The sequence below is a fragment of the Octopus bimaculoides genome, chromosome 3, assembly GCF_046866305.1.
Source record: "Octopus bimaculoides isolate indiv1 chromosome 3, ASM4686630v1, whole genome shotgun sequence".
NCBI classification, from domain to species: Eukaryota; Metazoa; Mollusca; class Cephalopoda; order Octopoda; family Octopodidae; genus Octopus; species Octopus bimaculoides.
In genome coordinates, this window is record NC_142930.1 from 126,137,777 (window position 1) to 126,158,238 (window position 20,462).

At 38.2% G+C, this 20,462-nt stretch overlaps 1 protein-coding gene and 1 long non-coding RNA gene across 9 annotated transcripts in view; one reads left to right on the forward strand and one right to left on the reverse strand.

Annotated features, from left to right (window-relative positions):
- LOC106869995 (uncharacterized) overlaps nucleotides 1-20,462 on the reverse strand; it is a 276,693-nt gene that overhangs the window by 159,662 nt on the left and 96,569 nt on the right. The gene's annotated exons all lie outside the window — the stretch shown is intronic.
- LOC106869993 (adenosylhomocysteinase-like 1) overlaps nucleotides 1-20,462 on the forward strand; it is a 426,079-nt gene that overhangs the window by 146,257 nt on the left and 259,360 nt on the right. For 3 of the 7 annotated variants that reach the window (XM_014915943.3, XM_014915942.3, XM_014915945.3), the window contains exon 2: nucleotides 9,117-9,164. The exons of the other annotated variants lie outside the window; for them this stretch is intronic. In XM_014915943.3, coding sequence (XP_014771429.1) covers nucleotides 9,117-9,164 — 48 coding nt within the window. The remainder of the gene's footprint in view (nucleotides 1-9,116; nucleotides 9,165-20,462) is intronic. 7 annotated transcript variants of the gene reach the window in all.

Genomic DNA, 20,462 nt, shown 5'->3' on the forward strand with positions numbered 1-20,462 from the left:
AAAGAATGAAAAAGAGGGAGAGAGTGACAAAGAAATCTAGGGAGAGTTGATGTTTTTATTAAAAGTAGTAGTATTGATGGTGGCAGTGGGAGTAATGAGAGAGAAGGGTTGGGTATGTGAGAGAAAGAGGGACTGACCACTGAACTAACATTGGCTAGGAACCCAAAAGTTTGTTTTATGAAGAGCCTTGGGATATTTGTTCTGCAATAAGTTAGATGCTCCCTTGTCAATCTCACCATCAGAAACCAACCCATTGGAAATCACTAAGCACAGACAGTGTTCACATTCACACTGTGTGCCACTATTACACAAGCACTGTCAGTTATTTCCAATCTTACGTGAAAACATGCCTGGCTCTGGGGAAAATACCATCTTGTTTGGAAAAAGATAAGGCATCTGGCTGTAGAAAAATCTGCTTCTTTGAATTCCATCTGACACATGCAAGGATGGGGGGGAAAAATGATGTGCGTTAAAGCAATGATAATGATGGTGTTCACTTGTCACTCTAACTGTAGCATGTAATCTTTCTTGCCTCAGTCTGCTTGATTGATAAACAGGTTTTTGTAACTGCACAACAATTTTGTGGTTAACTGTATTAAAATCTGGCAAAGTAATTGTTCCAAAAATATTTTCATATTTGCTGAAAAACAAATATATTATGGCGTTAAGAAGGGCATCCAGCTGTTGGAAACCTTGCCAAATCAGATTAGAACCTGGTGCAGTCCTCCGGCTTACCAGTTTTCAGTCAAATTGTCCGACTCATGCCACTATGGAAAGTGGACGTTAAATGATGATGAAGTAAAAATATTTTGTTATAGGAAAAAAAAAAAAAAATCACTGAAATGATTTTAATTTCTATTTTCTTTTTATTTTTTAGGTAAGTGTGCTAAAAACTGAACACTGAACATACAACTGCTAATTTGTCTATCATCACTGTATTCAGATAAGTGATTAATTATTGTTTAATTATTTCTCTATATTTCTTTACAGTATCCTATTTTTGTATTTGATTTGCAAGATTGTGTTGAAATAAATTTTATTGTATCTTGGGAGGATCATTATGTCTATAAACACACACACACACACACTGGTCCTATTTCACTTCTTTTATTACCATTATTAGTCAGCTAGTTAGCCATTTAACCAATTGTTTGGTCAGTCAATCAGTTAGGTTCTTCACAGTCCTTTCATTCCTTTTCATGACTTTGTTAATGATCTGCCTTCTCTACTTACAGTTCTTCTTATCTTCAAGGGTTAATCCATTTCAGTTGTGGTGGTCATGAAAAAGTGCTTGCTTAAATTTGTCACTCTTATATATTTCTTGTCTTTTATCCGTCAGATTTTCAATATTCAATTTGATTGGAAAATGTTGAGATTTAAAATATTTGCTTTATTCAAAAAAAATTCTTGTGTAATTTTCATCTGCGATGTGCTATCTCTAAATTCCCTTTTTGTTATATGGTAGATTTCATCATTTGACTAAATAGTGCTCGTTGTTAAATTCAATATTTCCCCTATTTTGAAAAAAAGTTATTCACCCTTATAATCATTTAACATCCATTTTCCATGCTGGCATGAGTTGGCTGGTTTGACTGAGGCTTGGAGAGCCAGATGTCTGCACCAGGCTCCAATCTGATCTGGCAGTGTTTCTATGGCTGGATGCCCTTCCTAATGCCAACCACTCCGAGAGTGTAGTGGGTGCTTTTTATGTGCCACCGACACAGGAGCCAGTCGGGCAGGCTTGGTATCGATCAAGTTCGGATGGTCCTTTTTATGTGCCAATTGGCCACAATCAATAGGTGCTTTTTACATGCCACCAGCACAGGAGCCAGTCAGGTGGACCTGGTATCGACCACGTTTGGATGGTGCCTTTTACATGCCACCGGCACGGGAGCCAGTCAGGGGACACTGGCCATAGGTACGATATTGGTTTTACTTGACTCAACAGGTCTTCTGAAGCATATCATATTGCCCGACACATCAGGAAGTGGCTGGATCGACCTCAACGCCATAGTAACTGCCTTCACACCATCTTGCCATCTTGTCTGGTTTTAGGTGTCCTCCTTTTTCAAACCAACCCTCCCAATATCCTCCTCCTCCTGGCCTACCTCACTTTTGTGCTCCTTTTTGATATCAACTTGCCCAAGACTACCTTCAGTTTTGATACAAACTTCCTGTTTTAAATAAATTTCAATTTATATCTTCCATTAATCGTTCAGGTTCGATAAAATAAGACCAGTTGAGTGTTATAAACCACAATAAATGTTGGCGCCTGGTGCATTCCTCCGACTCACTAGGCCCTGTCGAACCATCCAACCCATGTCAGCATAGAAGTTAGATGTTAAATGCTGAAGTTGTGTGTGTGTGTAATATAAAACCGTAATGTATTGGAAATGGTTTCAGGTTTTAACTTTCATTTAGATTCTGTCACTTCATTTTCCACAATTAAAGATATAATTAGCACAATGACACACAGGTGATGAACTGATTATTTAAACTCTTAGTATTATTGACTGCTAATTAGAATAATGATGAATGACAAGGTTAATTGCAATCAGCCCTGTCTTTAAATATCTTTTGTCATATTGTCTAAACATGTTTTCAGTAAAAATATTCTCACCTTGAATAAGAAATTCTTGTAATTTTGGTAAAAAAAGTTCCAAATGTTAATTAAATTTCTAGCAATTAGTTTGTTTGAGGTTTATTTATTTGTTTGTTTGTTTATTTTTCTAATGACGCTATCTACAAGTAAGCTGAAGTGTTGCAGTGGTTTATTTTAGTTCCGAACGAAGAATCAATATTACGACTAGTCTAAATACGTATTTCTTATTTTTTTACCATGCCATCATTTGATTGCAGTCATACTGGGACACCACCTTGAAGGGGTTTTAGTGCTTTAAAAAATTTTTTTTTTAAAGTTTGGCCCTTATTCTATTGATCTCGTCTGCTGAACAGTTAAATTAAGAGGACAAACACACACACACACACACACACCACCATCATCATCCTTCCGTTTTTCCTGCTGGCATGGGTTGGACGGTTTGACTGGGGACGTGGCAGGCTAGGAGGCCTCACCAGGCTCCAATCTGATCTGGCAAGGTTTTTACAGCTGGATGCCCTTCCTAACACCAACCTCTCCAAGAGTGTAGTGGGTGCTTTTTATATGCCACCAGCACAGGAGCCAGTCAGGTAGCACTGGCCATGGCCACGTTGGGATGGTATCTTTTATGTACTACTGGCACAAGAGCCATTCAGTGTGTGTGTGTGTGTGTGTGTGCACGAGCGTGCATGTGTTAAAAAAATATCCAGCTGTTGAGATCAAACCAAAACATGAAAGTTAGGAATGTGTTCCTCTGTCCCATCTAGAACACAAATCACTTATCCAGACCATGTTATCATGAAAGACGGATATATAATGATGTTATTGATGATGCTGATAATTTTATCAAGGCAGTGGCATGTTGAAAGCACCCAGTGCACTCTGTTAAGTGGTTGGCATTATGAAGGGCATCCAGGTGTAGAAACCATACCAAAACAGACAGTTGGTGTTTGGACAGCTTCCTGCTAGCCATGTCAAATGTCAAACTATTGGCATGGAAAGCAGACATATGACAATGATGTGTTGAGCTGACAGAATTGTTAGCATATTGGACATAATTCTTATTGACATTTCTGGCTCTTTACATTCTGCCAGGTTTGTCTTTGCTTTACATCCTTTTAGGGTTAAGGTACCAGTCATAGACTGGCGCCATAAAATCATTGGTCATGTGCCTATAGTTGATTTACCCTCCCTTCATTAATTTTAGACCTTGTGTCTATAGCAGTAAGAATTATTATTTATTAAGCACCATGCATGTGTGGGTCATTGCTAGTTCTGCCTGACTGGCTCCCTGTGCCAGTGGCGCATTAAAAGTACCATGCGAACATGGTTAATGCCAGCCTCCCACCTGTCCCAACTTGCTCTTGTGCCGGTAGCACATAAGAAGCACCATCTGAATATGGCCGATGTCAGTGGAACGTAAAAAGCACCCACTACACTCTCTGAGTGGTTGGCATTAAGAAGGGCATCCAGCCATAGAAACCATGCCAAAACAAGCAATTGGCTGGCTGGCCAGCTCCAGTCAAATTGCCCAACCCATCAAGTATGGAAAACGGATGTTAAATGATGATGATGATGATGGACCCCTCCCCCAAATTTTTATTTTACTAGGGTAAACCCTTGTAGCCATTTGATGTTTAAAAAATCCTGTTTGTATACTTCAATATTATTAGGAATTGTATAAAAAAAAAATTAATATTTTGTGTATTGTCGGAGTAAAACCAATTTATTGCACATGGTTTTTAACAAAATCTTATATGAAACCCCCGAGTGCCATATGGAATTCTTATTGACAACCACTGGTCTATATGATTAAAACCTCCTGCTTGCTCCTTGACTATCCTGAAAGTGTTTTACCTCGTTTCATGTATACAGTTATCCCTTGACTATTGTGGGTGTTACATTCCAAAACCCCCTGCAATAGATGAAAATCTGCGAAGTAGAAACAGTACTGTTTGTTTTTATAATTTGTATATATTTCATCATAAATACAAACCTACACCACGGAGGAATCAACACAAGCTTAAATATTAAGCTGTGACATGGCGAGGGATTACTGTACATGAAGTTTCTGAACTTACTGTTGAAATCACATGACACCAATATGAGATCTGTATTAACCAACCAGAAAAGCATGTTTCATTTGCCATTTTGTTATTGTTCTCTGTTGTTATACATTTTCATTCCAAAATGACTTACTGATTAAATAAGTGTCAAGCATAGATGCAGCCAGCTGATGAGATTAAATCACATCCACTCTCATACTCTGACAGGAACTCTCCATCATGTTTTCTGTCACATATTTTTCTATTGTACTGTTAAAAATCATTTAGAATTCCAATAATGTACGAGGAATGTATGAGATTGCGACAGTTTTGTCCAATTTTTCTACAACTTCAGCTGAGAGAATTAAAATCTGTACACTTCAACAGCTTCATGGGAAAATTCTCCCAAATTGAGTACTAGTCGTATTTTTAACACTTCTTGTGCATGTATGCTATGGCATATCTATCTGTGTGTGTGAAGGTGCATAGCCTAGTGGTCAGGCTGTTGAGCTTGTGATCGCTGGATCGTGGGTTCAGTTCGCAGACCGGATGGCATGTGTTTTTGAGAGAAACACTTTTTCATGCTACTCCAGTCCCCTTTTCGATCAGGAGGAGATGTAGGCTTGCTTGCCCAGCCTGGTTGGTGGCATCATTAGAAGGCTAAAATGATGCAAAGCGCATTGTGATCAGTGATGCGTAACATCTGATAGTTTGGTTGGTCATATATATATACGTATATATGTATGTATTTTGTGTTTATAGTTAGATGTATGACTGTTAGTGTTAAGTTTAGAGCTCCATGTAGATTACCATCATCTCCTTCCATTGTAATGGTTATACTCCTACTAAAATTAGTAGTATTACTGATTATGGTATACTGAATAAATGTAGGAGAAATTACAGTAAGGACAAATTTACATCATGTGTTTTGTACATTCATTTCAGTGTTGTGGTTGTTTGAAACCACAATATATATATATATATATATATAAAATTATATATCTATAAGCTTTTTTTTAAAGTTTTCTACAGCATATACAACACAGACTTACATATATTATATTATCTTGGTTGAAAGAAAGTTGGGGTTGGTGACAGAAAGGACATACAGCTGTAGACATTCTGCATCAACCGATTGTCTCTGAACCGTGCAAGTATATAAAAGAGGAGGTCAAATGGTGATGGAGGCGGTGCTCCAGCAGGGCTGCAGTCAAATGACTGAAACAAGTAAAAGAATGAAAGAATATATGTATTTGAGAAAGAAAAAAGTAACGCTCTCACAGGAGCAAATGCGTGCATGCATCTGATGTTTCATTATTTAAACATTTAGAAATTATTGCTCATACATGTGTAGGGCAACATATATGCAAGTCATTTTGTTACAATGAGTCACTCTTTTTTCTCCTCTCATCTCATTGCTAACCACCCTTCTCTCTTCCTATATCTACCCACCCTCTTTTCTGTCATTACACTATGTATCCCCTTTATTGTACTTAGAAGGTCCACCCAACACCACTTCACCACTACCACCTTTATTTCTCTTTCCAGCTCCACCGCAATTACTCCCACCCATTCTTATATGGTGCCAGTGACCATGTATTCCCTCTTCAGCAAATCATCTGTTCTAACGCCTTTCCTCATACTCTCATTATCATCATTTAACGTCTGTTTTCCATGCTGGCATGGGTTGGACGGTTTGACTGAGGTCTGGAGAGCCAGCAGCTGCACCAGGTTCCAATCTGATCTGGCGAAGTTTGTACAGCTTGATGCCCTTCCTGATGCCAACCACTCTGAGAATGTAGTGGGTGCATTTTATGTGCCACCGGCACAGGAGCCACTCAGGTGGGCCTGGCATCGATCACATTCAGATAGTCTAATCTTGTATAAAACTGCCTCTCTGTGTTTGTGTGTGTGTGTGTGTGTATATATATATATATATATATATATATATATATATATATATATATATATATACTCTCTAGTCTCATTTGAAGGGGATTGCAGGTTGCCAGTGACATGGTGATGTAACTAGTGGTGGACTATAAATAAAACCACCCAGTATTGTGCAAAGTGGTTTGTGTTAGGAAATACATTAAACCGCAGGAACTATACCAAAGCACACGTTTGTGCATGATGTAGTCCTCCAACCTGTTGGATCCTCTCAAACTATCGTCTTCCAGTATGAAAGATGGGCATTAAAAGAAGATAATGACAATGGTGATTCTGTGTACTAATTTTTCTCTTGTGTTTAGAAATGACTCTGATTCCACCTTGTAGTTAGGAATAGGCACTAGATTTTTAAGGATGACATTTCTCACGCATTTGCTCATTGTTTTATTGCTGAACATAAAATGATGTTGTGAGCCATAGAACTTCTTGAGGCATTTAGAACTGTATTTCCTCTTCATGATTTTTATCATAAGAATTTAAGCTAACAGTTTAACCACTCAGCATTTCATCTGGGCCATATCCGACCCAAATATACCTGCTGTTTTATGTTCACACTGGCCAGATCTAGTCTCTCTCACCTACTCTACAATGTCATTCTAAATATAGCACCATCAAAATATCAAATCTATGACTTAAAACATGATTAATTCAAAATAATATGCGTAAATAACCTTTACATTTGTCAGAGTAATTTGAGCGCTAAAGCAGAGGTCCCCAACCACTGGGCTGCGGATCAGTACTGGTCCATGGATCATTTGTTCCTGGGCCACATAAATAAGCAGGGTTTTCTGCACTGGCAATAACCAAAACAAAATTACGAAATAAACTAGACATAAAGAACCTATTTTGAGTGTCATTGTCTCCCGTTACTCCCAGATGGGAATGCCCAGTTGCATGGAAGCAAACTAAGGGCTCCCACTGATTCTACATGATGGTGAGTTGATATTGAAGTGATAGTAGTGTAATAGGCATTGATTCAGGGAAACTAAGCATGCTGGTGTATGGCCAGGCTGGAGCCCAGACATGAGAGTCAAAAGATTATACACAAATTCTTCCTTTTAATAAATTGCTCTTTTTATCATTGTCCTCTTTATTGAAATGCACTTCAATTACACATATGTGCTGCCACCTGTCCATGGAAAGATTGCCCAGCATGAAACTGGTCCATGGTATAAAAAAGGTAGGAGACAACTGTGCTAAAGGGTTAAATAAGGATTTAAAAGTTTCTTAAAAGAAAGTATATATATATATATATATATCTGACTGGCCTTCGTGCCGGTGGCTCATAAAAGCACCTACTACACTCTCGGAGTGGTTGGCGTTAGGAAGGGCATCCAGCTGTAGAAACTCTGCCAAATCAGATTGGAGCCTGGTGTAGCCATCTGGTTTCACCAGTCATTCAGTCAAATCGTCCAATCCATGCTAGCATGGAAAGCGGACGTTAAACGACGATGATGATATATATATTTATTTGTTTCAGTCATTTGACTGTGGCCATGCTAGAGCATTGCCTTTAGTCGAACAAATCTACCCTCAGGACTTCTTCTTGGTAAGCCTAGTACTTGTTCTATCGGTGCCTTTTACCGAACTGCTAAGTTACAGGGATGTAGCAAGCGATAGTGGGGGGACAGACACACATACATACACACATACATACATACACACACACACACACACACACACACACACACACACACACACACACACACACACATATATGTATATACACACGACTGGCTTCTTTCAGTTTCTGTCTACCAAATCCATTCACAAGGCTTTGGTTGACCCGTGGCTATAGTAGAAGACACTTGCCCAAGGTGCCACACAGTGGGACTGAACCTGGAACCATGTGGTTGTTAAGCAAGCTACTTACCACATAACCACCCCTGTGCTTTACATTATGTGCACACGTTTCAGAAAGCCAGCCACTGTAAATGACATAAGCCTAGAGGCCCTGTTATACAACAGATGCAGCTGACATCCTTCGTCAGCATTATTTCTAGGTTTCTTTTCATTATAGTACACCAACTACACACACACTACCCTATCGAGTTAGGAAGGTTGTGGTCAAACCACGTCAAGCATGTGAATAATGTGGAACCAATCATTCAGTACCATGTGCTTTCCAGCCCACCTTTTGAATTTATATAAACGTTTATAGATAGTTAGATAGATATATAGAAAGACCTTCCTTAGTGCTTTAGCCTAAATACAGTTTGAGATGGATTTTTTTAATGCATAGAATTTGAATTAATTTACATTGAGTATTTTAGCATTATCTAAATTAGAGATCTTCCAAATTTTTTCTTTGTTTAATTTTTTAAATTATAAAATATAAATATCCAGCTAAAATACAGCTTGATTCATTGGAAGCATTGGGTTTTTATTTTTATTTTTAGAAGTTAACTGTTTTAGGTACATTCCAGAACTTCCCTTGATTTAAAAAAAAAAACATTTGGTTCCTTTTTTTTGTTCATAATCCGCTGTCTTTTTTGTTCTCTTTCTGTGTTTGGCAATCCTAGGTGCATTTTGATCTGCCGGAGTTAAACACTCTGCATAAACTGCATAAGGTAAGTTAGGTGCAACCCAAATCTCCGTGGTAGATGCTTTTTTGTTCCATCTGAGACTAGTGTTTGAAAAACCAAATTCCTTGTAAAAACTTGTTTTCAAAAAAAAAAAAAAATTTTTTCCTGAATATCGTTCTGTTATTTTCTTTCTTTTTCTTCATTTTACTTTATTTCTTTATCATTATTCTTTTAAGATGCATGTTCCGTGTAGGATTTTCATCTCTACAGAGCAAGTTACATGTCATTTATTTCTGCATGTGTCATGTATGATTTATTATCATTTTTATTACTTTTCATTTTTTATTTTTATTTTTTCTTTAAGGTGGAGAGCTGGCAAGATTGTTAGCATCCCAGGCGAAATGCTTGGCAGCATTTTTTCCGTTTCCATGTTTTGAGTTCAAATTCTGTCGTGGCTGACTTAGTCTTTCATCATAAAATAAGTACCAGTTCAGTACTGGGGTTCGATGTAATCGACTTACCCCTCTCTCAAAATTGCTGGCTTTGTGCCAAAATTTGAAATCATTATTATCATTACTATTATTATCACTATCATTCATTGAATGTTTGTTTTCTATGCTGGCATGAGTTGGACGGTTTGACCAGAGTTGGAAAGCTGGAGGACTGTTCCTGCTGAGGTCGACTTTGCCTTTCATCCTTTCGCAATTAATAAAATAAGAACCAGTTGAGCACTGTGGTCTCTGTAATTGACTTTCCTCAACCACCGAACTTGTTGGCCATTTTACATAGCGCCAGCACAGGTTCTTTTTATGTGGTGTCATAAAGCAAATACATTTTGAAGATCACCCTAGGTCCCATATGTAAAGTCAGGGCCAATATCAAATGGTTCGATGCACTAAAAACTTTTTTAGTGAATATGCTGAAATTGTGTGTATCTAATATAGTATTTCTATTAAATGCACAAGACCTGAAATTTTGGGGGACGGGCTAGCCAATTACATTCACCCCAAGGTTTAAACTGGAACTTATTTGATCAACCCTGAAAGAACGAAGGGCAAAGTCAACATTGGCAGAACTCGGGACACAAAGATGGACCAGATGCTAGCGATTCTGCATGCTTGCTGCCTTAGATTATAATAGTAATAATAATAATAATAATAATAATTAATTCTTTTATTGGCCACAAGGGCTAATATGAAAGCAACATGAAATGACAAAACAGGACGATATAAAGGGTTTTAGAACATGTAAACAAAATAAGAAGAAAAAAAAATCTCTCAATAGAGGGAGGTGTTTTAAGGCTACTTGTGGAAAAACCCACAAACGGTACAGGTGCCTGATCAGCAGGGCAAGAGCCCTTTTTGTTCTTTCTAGAGGTGTATTCTCAGAATTGGTACATTCACACTGGCCATTTTTCCAACATCCACCCACCTTTCAATAAATTTGCTAGAAGATATAATAAAAACCCTTTCTGGTATAGGCACAAGGCCTGGGATTCTGGGAGAAAGGTTTAGTTGATTACATTGACCCCAGTAATCAGCTAGAATTTATTTTATCAACCTCCAGAGGATAAAAACAAAGTCGACCTCGGCAAAATTTGAACTGAGAACATATAAATGGATGAAACGCTGTGAAGCATTTTGTCCAGCGTGCTAACAATTCTGCCAGCTCACCATGATAATGATTTCAATTTTTGGTACAAGGCCTGCAATTCCGGGGCAGGGGAAAAATTGCTTATATCAACCCCTAGTACTCAGCTGGTTCTTGTTTAATTAACCCCCAAAAGGAAGAAAGACAAAGTCAACCCAGTGGAATTTGAACTCAGAATGTGACAGACGAAATGCTACGAAGTATTTGGTCTGGTGCACTTTCATTTCACCCAGCTCTCACTGCCTTAGATACAATAATAATAATAAAAATGATGATTATTGTTGTTGTTATTATTATTCTTCTAATCCTGTATGGTATTTAGTGAATCTGTATTATTTAAATGACGGATTAAGACATTTGACATTGTAAGTAGTGAAGGGAACAATCAGCAAACCATCACCACCACCACCACCACCACCATCAATTAGCAATAGACCAACTAGCTTCATTATAGCAAGTTTATGTCAATATTTTTCTTCAAGTTTGACTTCCGCGAGACAACAGTGTATTGGTCAAGGACGAACAGACTACTGCCAGACACGATAATGTGATATTTTACCATCTTCAGAAATGCCATAGTAACTGTAGCGCTTGCTCTTCTTTCCTTCTGTGCACACACGTTTGTGTGCATGTGCATGCACGTGTGTGCAAATGCCTCTGTGTGTGTGTGTGTGTGTGTGATTGTATGCGTGTGTTTACTCTCCTTGGAGTTAGTTTTATGAAATGCTGGCATTGTCTGTCTTTGATTTATTAGGATTATTATTATTATTTTTTTTTTTTTTTCCATGAAATGTTTTTGTTGTTGTTAAAACAGTTGTTGGCATCAGTCTTTGCCAGGCTGAGGGTGCATATTTTGCTGCATGCACGTGCATCCACATGCATACACACACATACATACTCAAGCTCTCACACATTCAGGCACAAAAACACAAGCATTCACATGCATACATGTACACATTGTCTCACACACATGCATACTCCTACATACACACACTCTCACTTACAAGCACAAACTCACATGCATTTACATGCAGACACACGTGCTCTCACACAGACAGACACTGACTCACATGCATTCACATACACATGCAGGCACACACATGCATATTCATAGGCATAGACATATATTGGTATACTCACACGCATGCACATACCTACCCACACATACATTTATACTCGCGCACACATACACAAAATCTCATGCACGCATGTATACTCACATGTATATTCATATGCATATGTATGCACATGCGCATATGTATATATGCATACTCACACATACATGCATACTCATGCGCACATACACTTGCACACATCCACATTTGTTTGTAATTATTGATGTTTAATGATAATTGTAATTGATAATTAAGGCAGACTGTTGATAGGACTAGGAGTGCCAGATAAATGCCTTGTTGCAATTGTTTTGGTTGTTTACATTCTGAGTTCAAGTTCTGTCAAGGACAGCTTCACTTTCCACCCTTCAGGGGTCGGTAAAGAACCAGTCAAATATTGGGGATCGATTCTGCTTTCTTATTCTCTCTCTCTCACTGTCCCTACCCACCTCTCTGCCACTCTGTCTTTCTCACCTTCGTCTTTGTCTGTGCTTCCCCATTCCTCTCACTCTCTCTCTCTCTCTCTCTCTCTCTCTCTCTCTCTCTCTGTCTGCCTGTCTCCCCACCTCTCTCTGAGTCAGCTATGCTGTGTTGTGTGAGAGTTGTCAGAACCACTCACAGAGTTCCATTCCTCCAAAACATGGCAGCAGGTTGGACTAGAAGCCAGCAATCTCACATGTTCCAAAAAACTATCCACAGCCAAGCGCTGGGCTTCACCGAGGCAAAGTGGCTGAGTTCCTTTCGAGCACTGGGCCTCACAGAGGCAAGGTGGCTGAGTCCCTTTCAAGCATTGGGCTTCACAGAGGCAAAGTGGCCGAGTTCTTTTCAAGCACTGGGTCTCATAGAGGGAACTAGGCCGAGTTCTTTTCAAGCATTGGGCTTCATGGAGGCAAAGTGGTTGAGTTCCTTTTGAGTGTTGGGCCTCATAGGAGCAATGACTGAGACCTTTGTCATTATGTTGTGCTTGAGAAGATCCATCAAGCTGAGCAAAGCCATTGGTGTCATGCAAATGGCACCCATGCTGGTGGCACATAGAAGCACCCATTACACTTTCAGAGTGGTTGGTGTTAGGAAGGGTATCTAGCCATAGAAAACCATACCAAATCAGACTGGAGTCTGGTGCAGCCTTCCAGCTTATAGTCCTGGTCAAGCTGTCCAACCCATGCCAGCAGGGTCAATGGACGCTAAATGATGATGATGAGGTGGAAGAGGAGGAGAACCTACAGAATATGGCTGGCATTGATGCACTGATGTGTTGCACAGCACAGAATGGTTATAAAAAAAAGACAACAGGGAAAACCGTTGATATATCGCATAAATTACTTGTTTGTTTATCATGAGAAACAATAATGACTTAATGTACTCTAACCCTTCAACTAACAGGTGAGGATAGTCAGCATTAATTTGTATTTTTATCATATTCCTGGTGGAGTGATTTGTCAATTGTTTTATTGATGTAGCTTTATACACACACATATGGCCAGGTATAGTAGGAGTGTGAGTGTACAGAGACATGAGAACAGGCAAGACATAGACAAGTATTATACACATGCGTAGGAGTGGCTGTGTGGTAAGTAGCTTGTTTACTAACCACATGGTTCCGGGTTCAGTCCCACTGTGTGGCACCTTGGACAGGTGTCTTCTACTATAGCCTCAGGCTGAATTTGGTAGACAGAAACTGAAAGAGGCCTGTCGTATAAATATATATGTGTATATATGTATGTATATGTTTGTGTGTCTATGTTTGTCCCCCTAACATCACTTGGCAATCAATGCTAGTGTGTTTACGTCCCCGTAACCTAGTGGTTCAGCAAAAGGTATCAATAGGATAAGTACTAGCCTTACAAAGAATAAGTCCTGGGGTTGATTTGCTTGACTAAAGGTGGTGCCCCAGCATGGCCACAGTCAAATGACTGAAACGAATAAAAGAATGCATTCAGTTCTTTTTTTGTTTGTTTTGTCTTTTACTTGTTTCTGTCATACTCTGGGATATTCCAGAAACAGCTGTATGGCTTTGAATTTTTTTCCAATAATAATGTATATGTTTGCCTTGCCTTAATGTTTGTTGTCCTCTTTTGCAATTATATATATATATTCACAAATATATATATATCTACATATAATTGAAGGCATGTGGTTTAGTGGCTAGGGTGTTGTGTAATGATGGTTTTGGTTCCTGGACCATGCAGTGCATTCTGTTCTTGAGCAAAACACTTCACTCCATATTTGCTCCAGACCAGTAGGCTGTAAATAAGTCCCAGCGAATGCTCAGAATTTAACTCTGCAATGAACTGGCATCCAGTTTGGGATGTGGAGCATGTCGTACTTTCAGTAACTTATACATAATGGAAACTTGGTTAGAAGTGCAATGGGACCACAGACAGCCTGGCTGGGAAGAAACCTCGTATGTTGGAGATATGCATAACTAATCAGTAGCATGTGGATCCGCTAACCCTTTTGATACCAGTCCACCTGAGGCTACCCCTAGTTCTGTAATTTAAACTTCTGCTTTTAAAATGATTAAATTTAAACCGTCTGAAATTTTCAAAACATTGTTTCAACATTCCTAGCATTAACTTAGTAATGAAATAATTATTTTACTAAATTCTTACTTTCAAAAAATTAATTGAAACAAGGCAGTGTATTCACTAAGAATGTACTAACAAAAGAGTTAAAGAGATCTAGATGAAAAATATGGTGAAAAATAGGGTTAAAGTGATCTAAATTGAAAACTCCTACCAAAGTTCATGTTCTGTTTCATATACGAGATTAATAACAGCAAAGTTATTTCCCTACAGTCTTCATATTTTATAAATTAATTGTAATAAAGACAGTGTATTTTAATAAAAATATGGTAACAAAAAAGAAATAAAGTGATGTAAATTTAAATTTCCCATCAAAAGTTCCACATTAATTTATAATCTCAACACCAACTTAATCATGACAAAATTATTTTACTAAATTTGTTATTTTCAAAATTTATAGAAATAAATGCAGTGTTTATATTTTAATAGAAATATGGTAAAAAACAAAAGGTTAAATATTTCTTTTATACTTAAAAGCGCTCTCTAGAAATATGGTAAAAAGAGGAAGGTTAAATATTTTTCTTACACTTAAGAGCTCCCTAGAAGTAGTTAACTAATTAAGTTTGGAGTTGGATATTCAAGAACAGTGGTTCTCAATCCTGTTTTACCTGTGGACCTCTTTGATTCCCTTTTTCTACCTGTTGGATCCCTGCATGACTAATATTTAAAAATTAGTCTTAGAGGCACAGGAGTGGCTGTGTGGTAAGAAGCTTGCTTCCCAACTACATGGTTCTGCATTGAGTACCACTGCATGGCACCTTGAGTAAGTGTCTTTTACTATATCCTGGGGCTGACCAAAGTCTTGTGAATGGATTTGGTAGATGGAAACTGAAAGAAGCCTGTCGTATATATGTGTGTCAGTGTGTGTTCATACATGTATTTATGTCTGTGTTTGTCCCCCCACCATCACTTGACAACCAATGATGGTGTGTTTACATCACCGCAACTTGGTGGTTCAGCAAAAGAGACTGATAGAATAAGTACTGGGCTTACAAAAAATAAGTCCTGGGGTCAATTTGTTCGAGTAAAGCCAGTGCTCCAGCATGGCAGCAGTCAAATGACTGAAACAAATAGAATAAAAAAAGAAATGAGTTATAGACACTTGTTTTACAATTCCTATTTTGTTTTTCACCGATTCACTTGTGGAAGTTTGCAACAACGTTCTCTTTGGGAACGGGTTTCAGTGGTTGGAAACCTGTTGAACTATGTAGAGTAAAGAAAGAAACCCTCACTAAGGTGATGACAGGCGACCAAGATCTTTGGAGATATGCAGTGCTTGAGAAGACTCAGCAAGCCAAGTGAGACCGTTACTGTGGCCTATGCCAGTGCAGCATAACCGACCCATTTAAGAGTACCCTTCAATCATTGGGCAATAAACAGCACTTGCAAAGACCTGTTGAGGCAAGTGAAATCATTGTCGTAGCCGATGACAGCACCTCCTGATTGGCACCCGTGCCGGTGGCACGTAAAAGGCACCATTCGAGTGTGATTGTTGCCAGTGCTGCCTGACTGGCTCCTGTGCCGGTGGCATGCAAAAAGCCCCATTTGAGTATGGTCGATGCCAGTGCCACATGATGGGTTCTTTGCTGGTTAAAATCACTATTCAAGCTTGATCGTTGCCAGCACTGCCTGACTGGCTCCCATGCCGGTGGCATGTAAAAAGCACCATTCAAGCATGGTCAATGCCAGTACCGCTTGACTGGCCCTCATGCCGGTGGTATGTAAAAAGCACCCACTACACTCTTGGAGTGGTTGGCATCAGGAAGGGCATCCAGCTGTAGAAACCTTGCCAAATTAGATTGGAGCCTGGTGCAGCCTTCTGGCTTGCCAGCTCTGTCAGACTGTCCAACCCATGCCAGCATGGAAAGCGGACATTAAATGACGACAATGATTATGAAACGTGGTTGTTTCTTACAGGAGATACACATCTAAAGCAAAATTGTTTTCATTAGCCCCTAAAATACTACTGTGAGCCCCCATTGTACTGTTTTGCTTGTGTGGACCCCACAAAATCTAATATAGAACCTCAGGAGTCAGAAGCATAATTGTTAGAACAGAGCTTTTGACTCTGGTGGCAACTGGAGGATTCTCTCTCTGAGCAATGAATAAAATGTTTTTGTGGGAAGTCATGGTGCATGGAAGTGGAGTATGGGTTTTGTGGAAGATAAATGGAAGGTGGAAAGAAATGAAGTGAGCTTGCTCTGCTGGATGTGAAATGTTAATGTGTATAAATAAATACTGGAGAGAAAAATTGGTAATGAAGGAATTGGATAAATGTGGAAAAGAGAAGACTACAGTTGTATGGACATGATAGTGGTGTAAAGAGGTAGTTAGTTGGGTGGATGAGTAGAAGGGGCCTTTGGAGAAACCCAGGGAGAAATGGGAAGTAGTAATGAAGGGTGATCTCAGGAAAAGGGACAGCAAAGAATTACATCAAACAGAGAAGATGCTGTGTTAGTGATGACCAGTTCAATCCTTGCAAGCATAAAACATGGACATAAGATAATGATGGTAGAACCTATGATACTTTGATGAAATAAATGAGTTAATGCGGAAGTTTCTATAAGGTCACTTGTCTTGCTAGAAATTGCAGCCAAATTTTTAATTACCACCTACTGTCATGAAAAAGGAAGGGCACATAAAATGGTCTTATATATTACTGTATTTATTAAAAAAAAAATGAAGAAAAATATAGCAAGTTTACAGTTAGAATGTATGTGTATGTCATGGTGTCAGCCAAACTATTAGATGTTACATCACTGATCACAATGCGCTTTGCATTGTTGTAGCTTTCTAATGATGCCACCCTGCTTGCTAGCCAGGCAGGCCAACATTGACCCTGATTGGAATAGTTGACTGGAGTAACAGGAAATGGAGTGTTCTGTTTAAGACAACATGCTGCCTGGTCCAGAAATCGAAACCATGATCTTATGTTCATGAGTGCAACACCACTGACCACTTGTCCATGCACCTTCACATGTGTGCATATGAGTACATATATATATTTATATATATGGTGTGTTATGTGAATTTATGGAAAGGAATCCCATAAAACTCAACAAATTTGTTAGAAATGGAGAAGAGATGTTAAAATTTAAGAGAATTTTAATTCTTGCAAACAATCATGTTGAAAAGCAATATTAAAATCATGCAAATTAATGGTTGAATCGAAATAATTGAATTAATCAAATTAAGAAAGAAATACGAGTCGAGTTAGTTTTAGTTTATACCTAACTAGACTCACATTTTTTATTTCTTTCTCATAAGGACAAATATGGATATCCGAAATTATACTCTATTTCCTTTACGAAGTCCTTTCTAATAATCTTTTGTTTCTACTTCTTGCACTGAAGAGAACAGTGATATATAATTAATTAATTTATTTCTATTCAGCCATGAATTTGCATGATTTTAATACCTCTGTTCGAAATGATTGTTTGCATGAATTAAAATTCTCTTAAATTTCAACATCTCTTCTCCATTTTTAACAATATTGTTGAGTTTTATGGGATTTCTTTCTATAAATTCACAACACATCATATATAAATATTATTGTCATATCCGCAAATTTACGCCTGTAAACTACCAGCAAAATATGAAGAATCTATATTAGAAATCTGTTTTGGAATCCTCCAAATTAAAGGACAAAATATAATTCTACCTTTTTGCACACACACACACACACACACACACACACACACATATAAATAATCAGAAAATGGAGAAAGCCTCAGATTGACAAAGACATCGATTGGACCAAATTTATAGCTTATTTTTTAATACAAAGCATGACATAACAAATAGGTGACATCACTTACTTGTTATGCTTTGTATTAATAAGTTATAAACGTGGTCCAATTGCTGTGTTTGTTAATCTGAGGTTTTCTCCATTTTCTGATTATTTGCATCGGTTCCTCATAAACTCTTATCTTGTTATTACCTGCACTCTACATGCATGGTATGCCTGCACACCAATGCCCGGGATAATTAAACGGATAACGGATACAGATGGTATATACGGATATTTGATCTGTTAGTTGGTTGTTATAACCGCTAACTATGTTTACACTATATACATACATACATATATATATATATATATATATATATATATATACACACACACACACACATACATATATATCATCATCATCGTTTAACGTTCGCTTTCCATACTAGCATGGGTTGGATGATCTGACTGCGGACTGGTGAACAAGATAGCTGCACAAAGCTCCAATCTGATTTGGCAGTTTCTACAGCTGGATGCCCTTCCTAACGCCAACCACTCTGTGAGTGTAGTGGCTGCTTTTATGTGCCACCGGCACAAGGGCCAGTCTGGCGGTACTGGCAACAGCCACGCTCAAATGGTGCTTTTACGTGCCATATATACATATATACATATATGTATACACACACACATGTGTGTGTGTGGAATAAGACTGACCTTAGGCTATATATCAAAACCAACAATAATCAATAGATATTAACTTGATGATAAGGAATATTTAAATTTTTGTTTTCTCTCCTTTTTTTCTCTTCCTCTCTCTTTTCTCTGCCTCCCTCTCTCTCGTTCCTCTTATCTTTCATATTTCTATTATATATTAACTTGACTCTTACTTCCTAAGAATCTTATCAAAATTTCTCTATTTCTAATTACTAATTATAAAGTTCTTCAACTTAATTAAACTGCTTTGTTATCTTCTCATTTCTGTTCAGCATATTACCTTATCCTTGACCCTGCCCCTTGGGCACAATGCCATCATTAGCACATCTCATTTTTATCATCATTTTTCACAAACTACATAAATGAAGTGAGGCTCCTTTAATAGTAGCAGTTATGTATTGGTTGATCTGCCTCAAGTTTAAAACATTGAGTTACACACGCACTTAGTGTAACTAAGACAGCATATTAGCTTAACTAGTGTTAACTTACTATTAAAAAACTAGGAAATTCTATCAAAAATCTCATTTAAAAAAAAACCCTCAATAACGATAACAATGGAATTGGAATTCAGCTTAGCTGAAGAATGCTTAATGAAACTAATACTTGTAGTGAAACAGGACATGGCACAATATTATTTCATATATGTGGGTGTGTGGTTAAGGAACTTGCTTCCTACCTCAGGCCTCACTTACAAAATAACGATCTTTCTTCATTTTGCTGCCTTTACTAATTCTACACAACTTTTACCATCTCTCAAACAGTGTCAACTTTCACCCAGTCTTACCCAATGCATCTATCTATCTGGCTCTCAACTCTGTCTCATCCCTCACAGGTCCTACTTAGCAGTTTTACCCGACTGCCCGAACTCACCATTCATATGCAATCCCCCTCCACCTGCCTGTCATATTTTTTCTACAAATCTCTAACCCTGTTGACCCTTTAGCATTGAAACTGGCCATATTTGACCCAACACCAACCATTTTACAACATGTAGTTTGTGTTTTTCTCATACGACCAGCATTAGTGAGGTTACCATGCAGCTTGCAAGAGTGAGGGTGGAGATGTCATGTTAGCAGATGAGGGTTAAGGCAAGAAATGATTGGGGTAGAGCAAATTCTTGCAGAGGAACTACATGGTTATTCATGTCTTGAGGAGAGAGGAACAATTAACCAGTAATAGCTATGAAGAGCTAGATATTAGTGAGTGTCCAGGTGGCATCTCAAAATATGACGCGAGTAAAAGTGAGAGGGGTCTGAGTGACTTGGATGGAGTGTGAGTGGAGACTCTGTCAAAAAAAAAGAAAGAAAAGAAACTTGTCAGTGGGAGTAATAACTCACTGAAATTTCTGTTCCATTTCTTTTCACAGTGATGCCTAACTACAAATTTAAGCCACTTAGGATGTGACTATAGATGCCATCTACTTCATGTAATTCTTTCAAGCATTTGATGAGAAAATGTTTGAAAAATATCTAATATTGTACACAATATGTTAATGACTAGTCCGGTAGAAAATATAGTACAGGAAACAATTTCGTATCCTGAACAGTTCCGT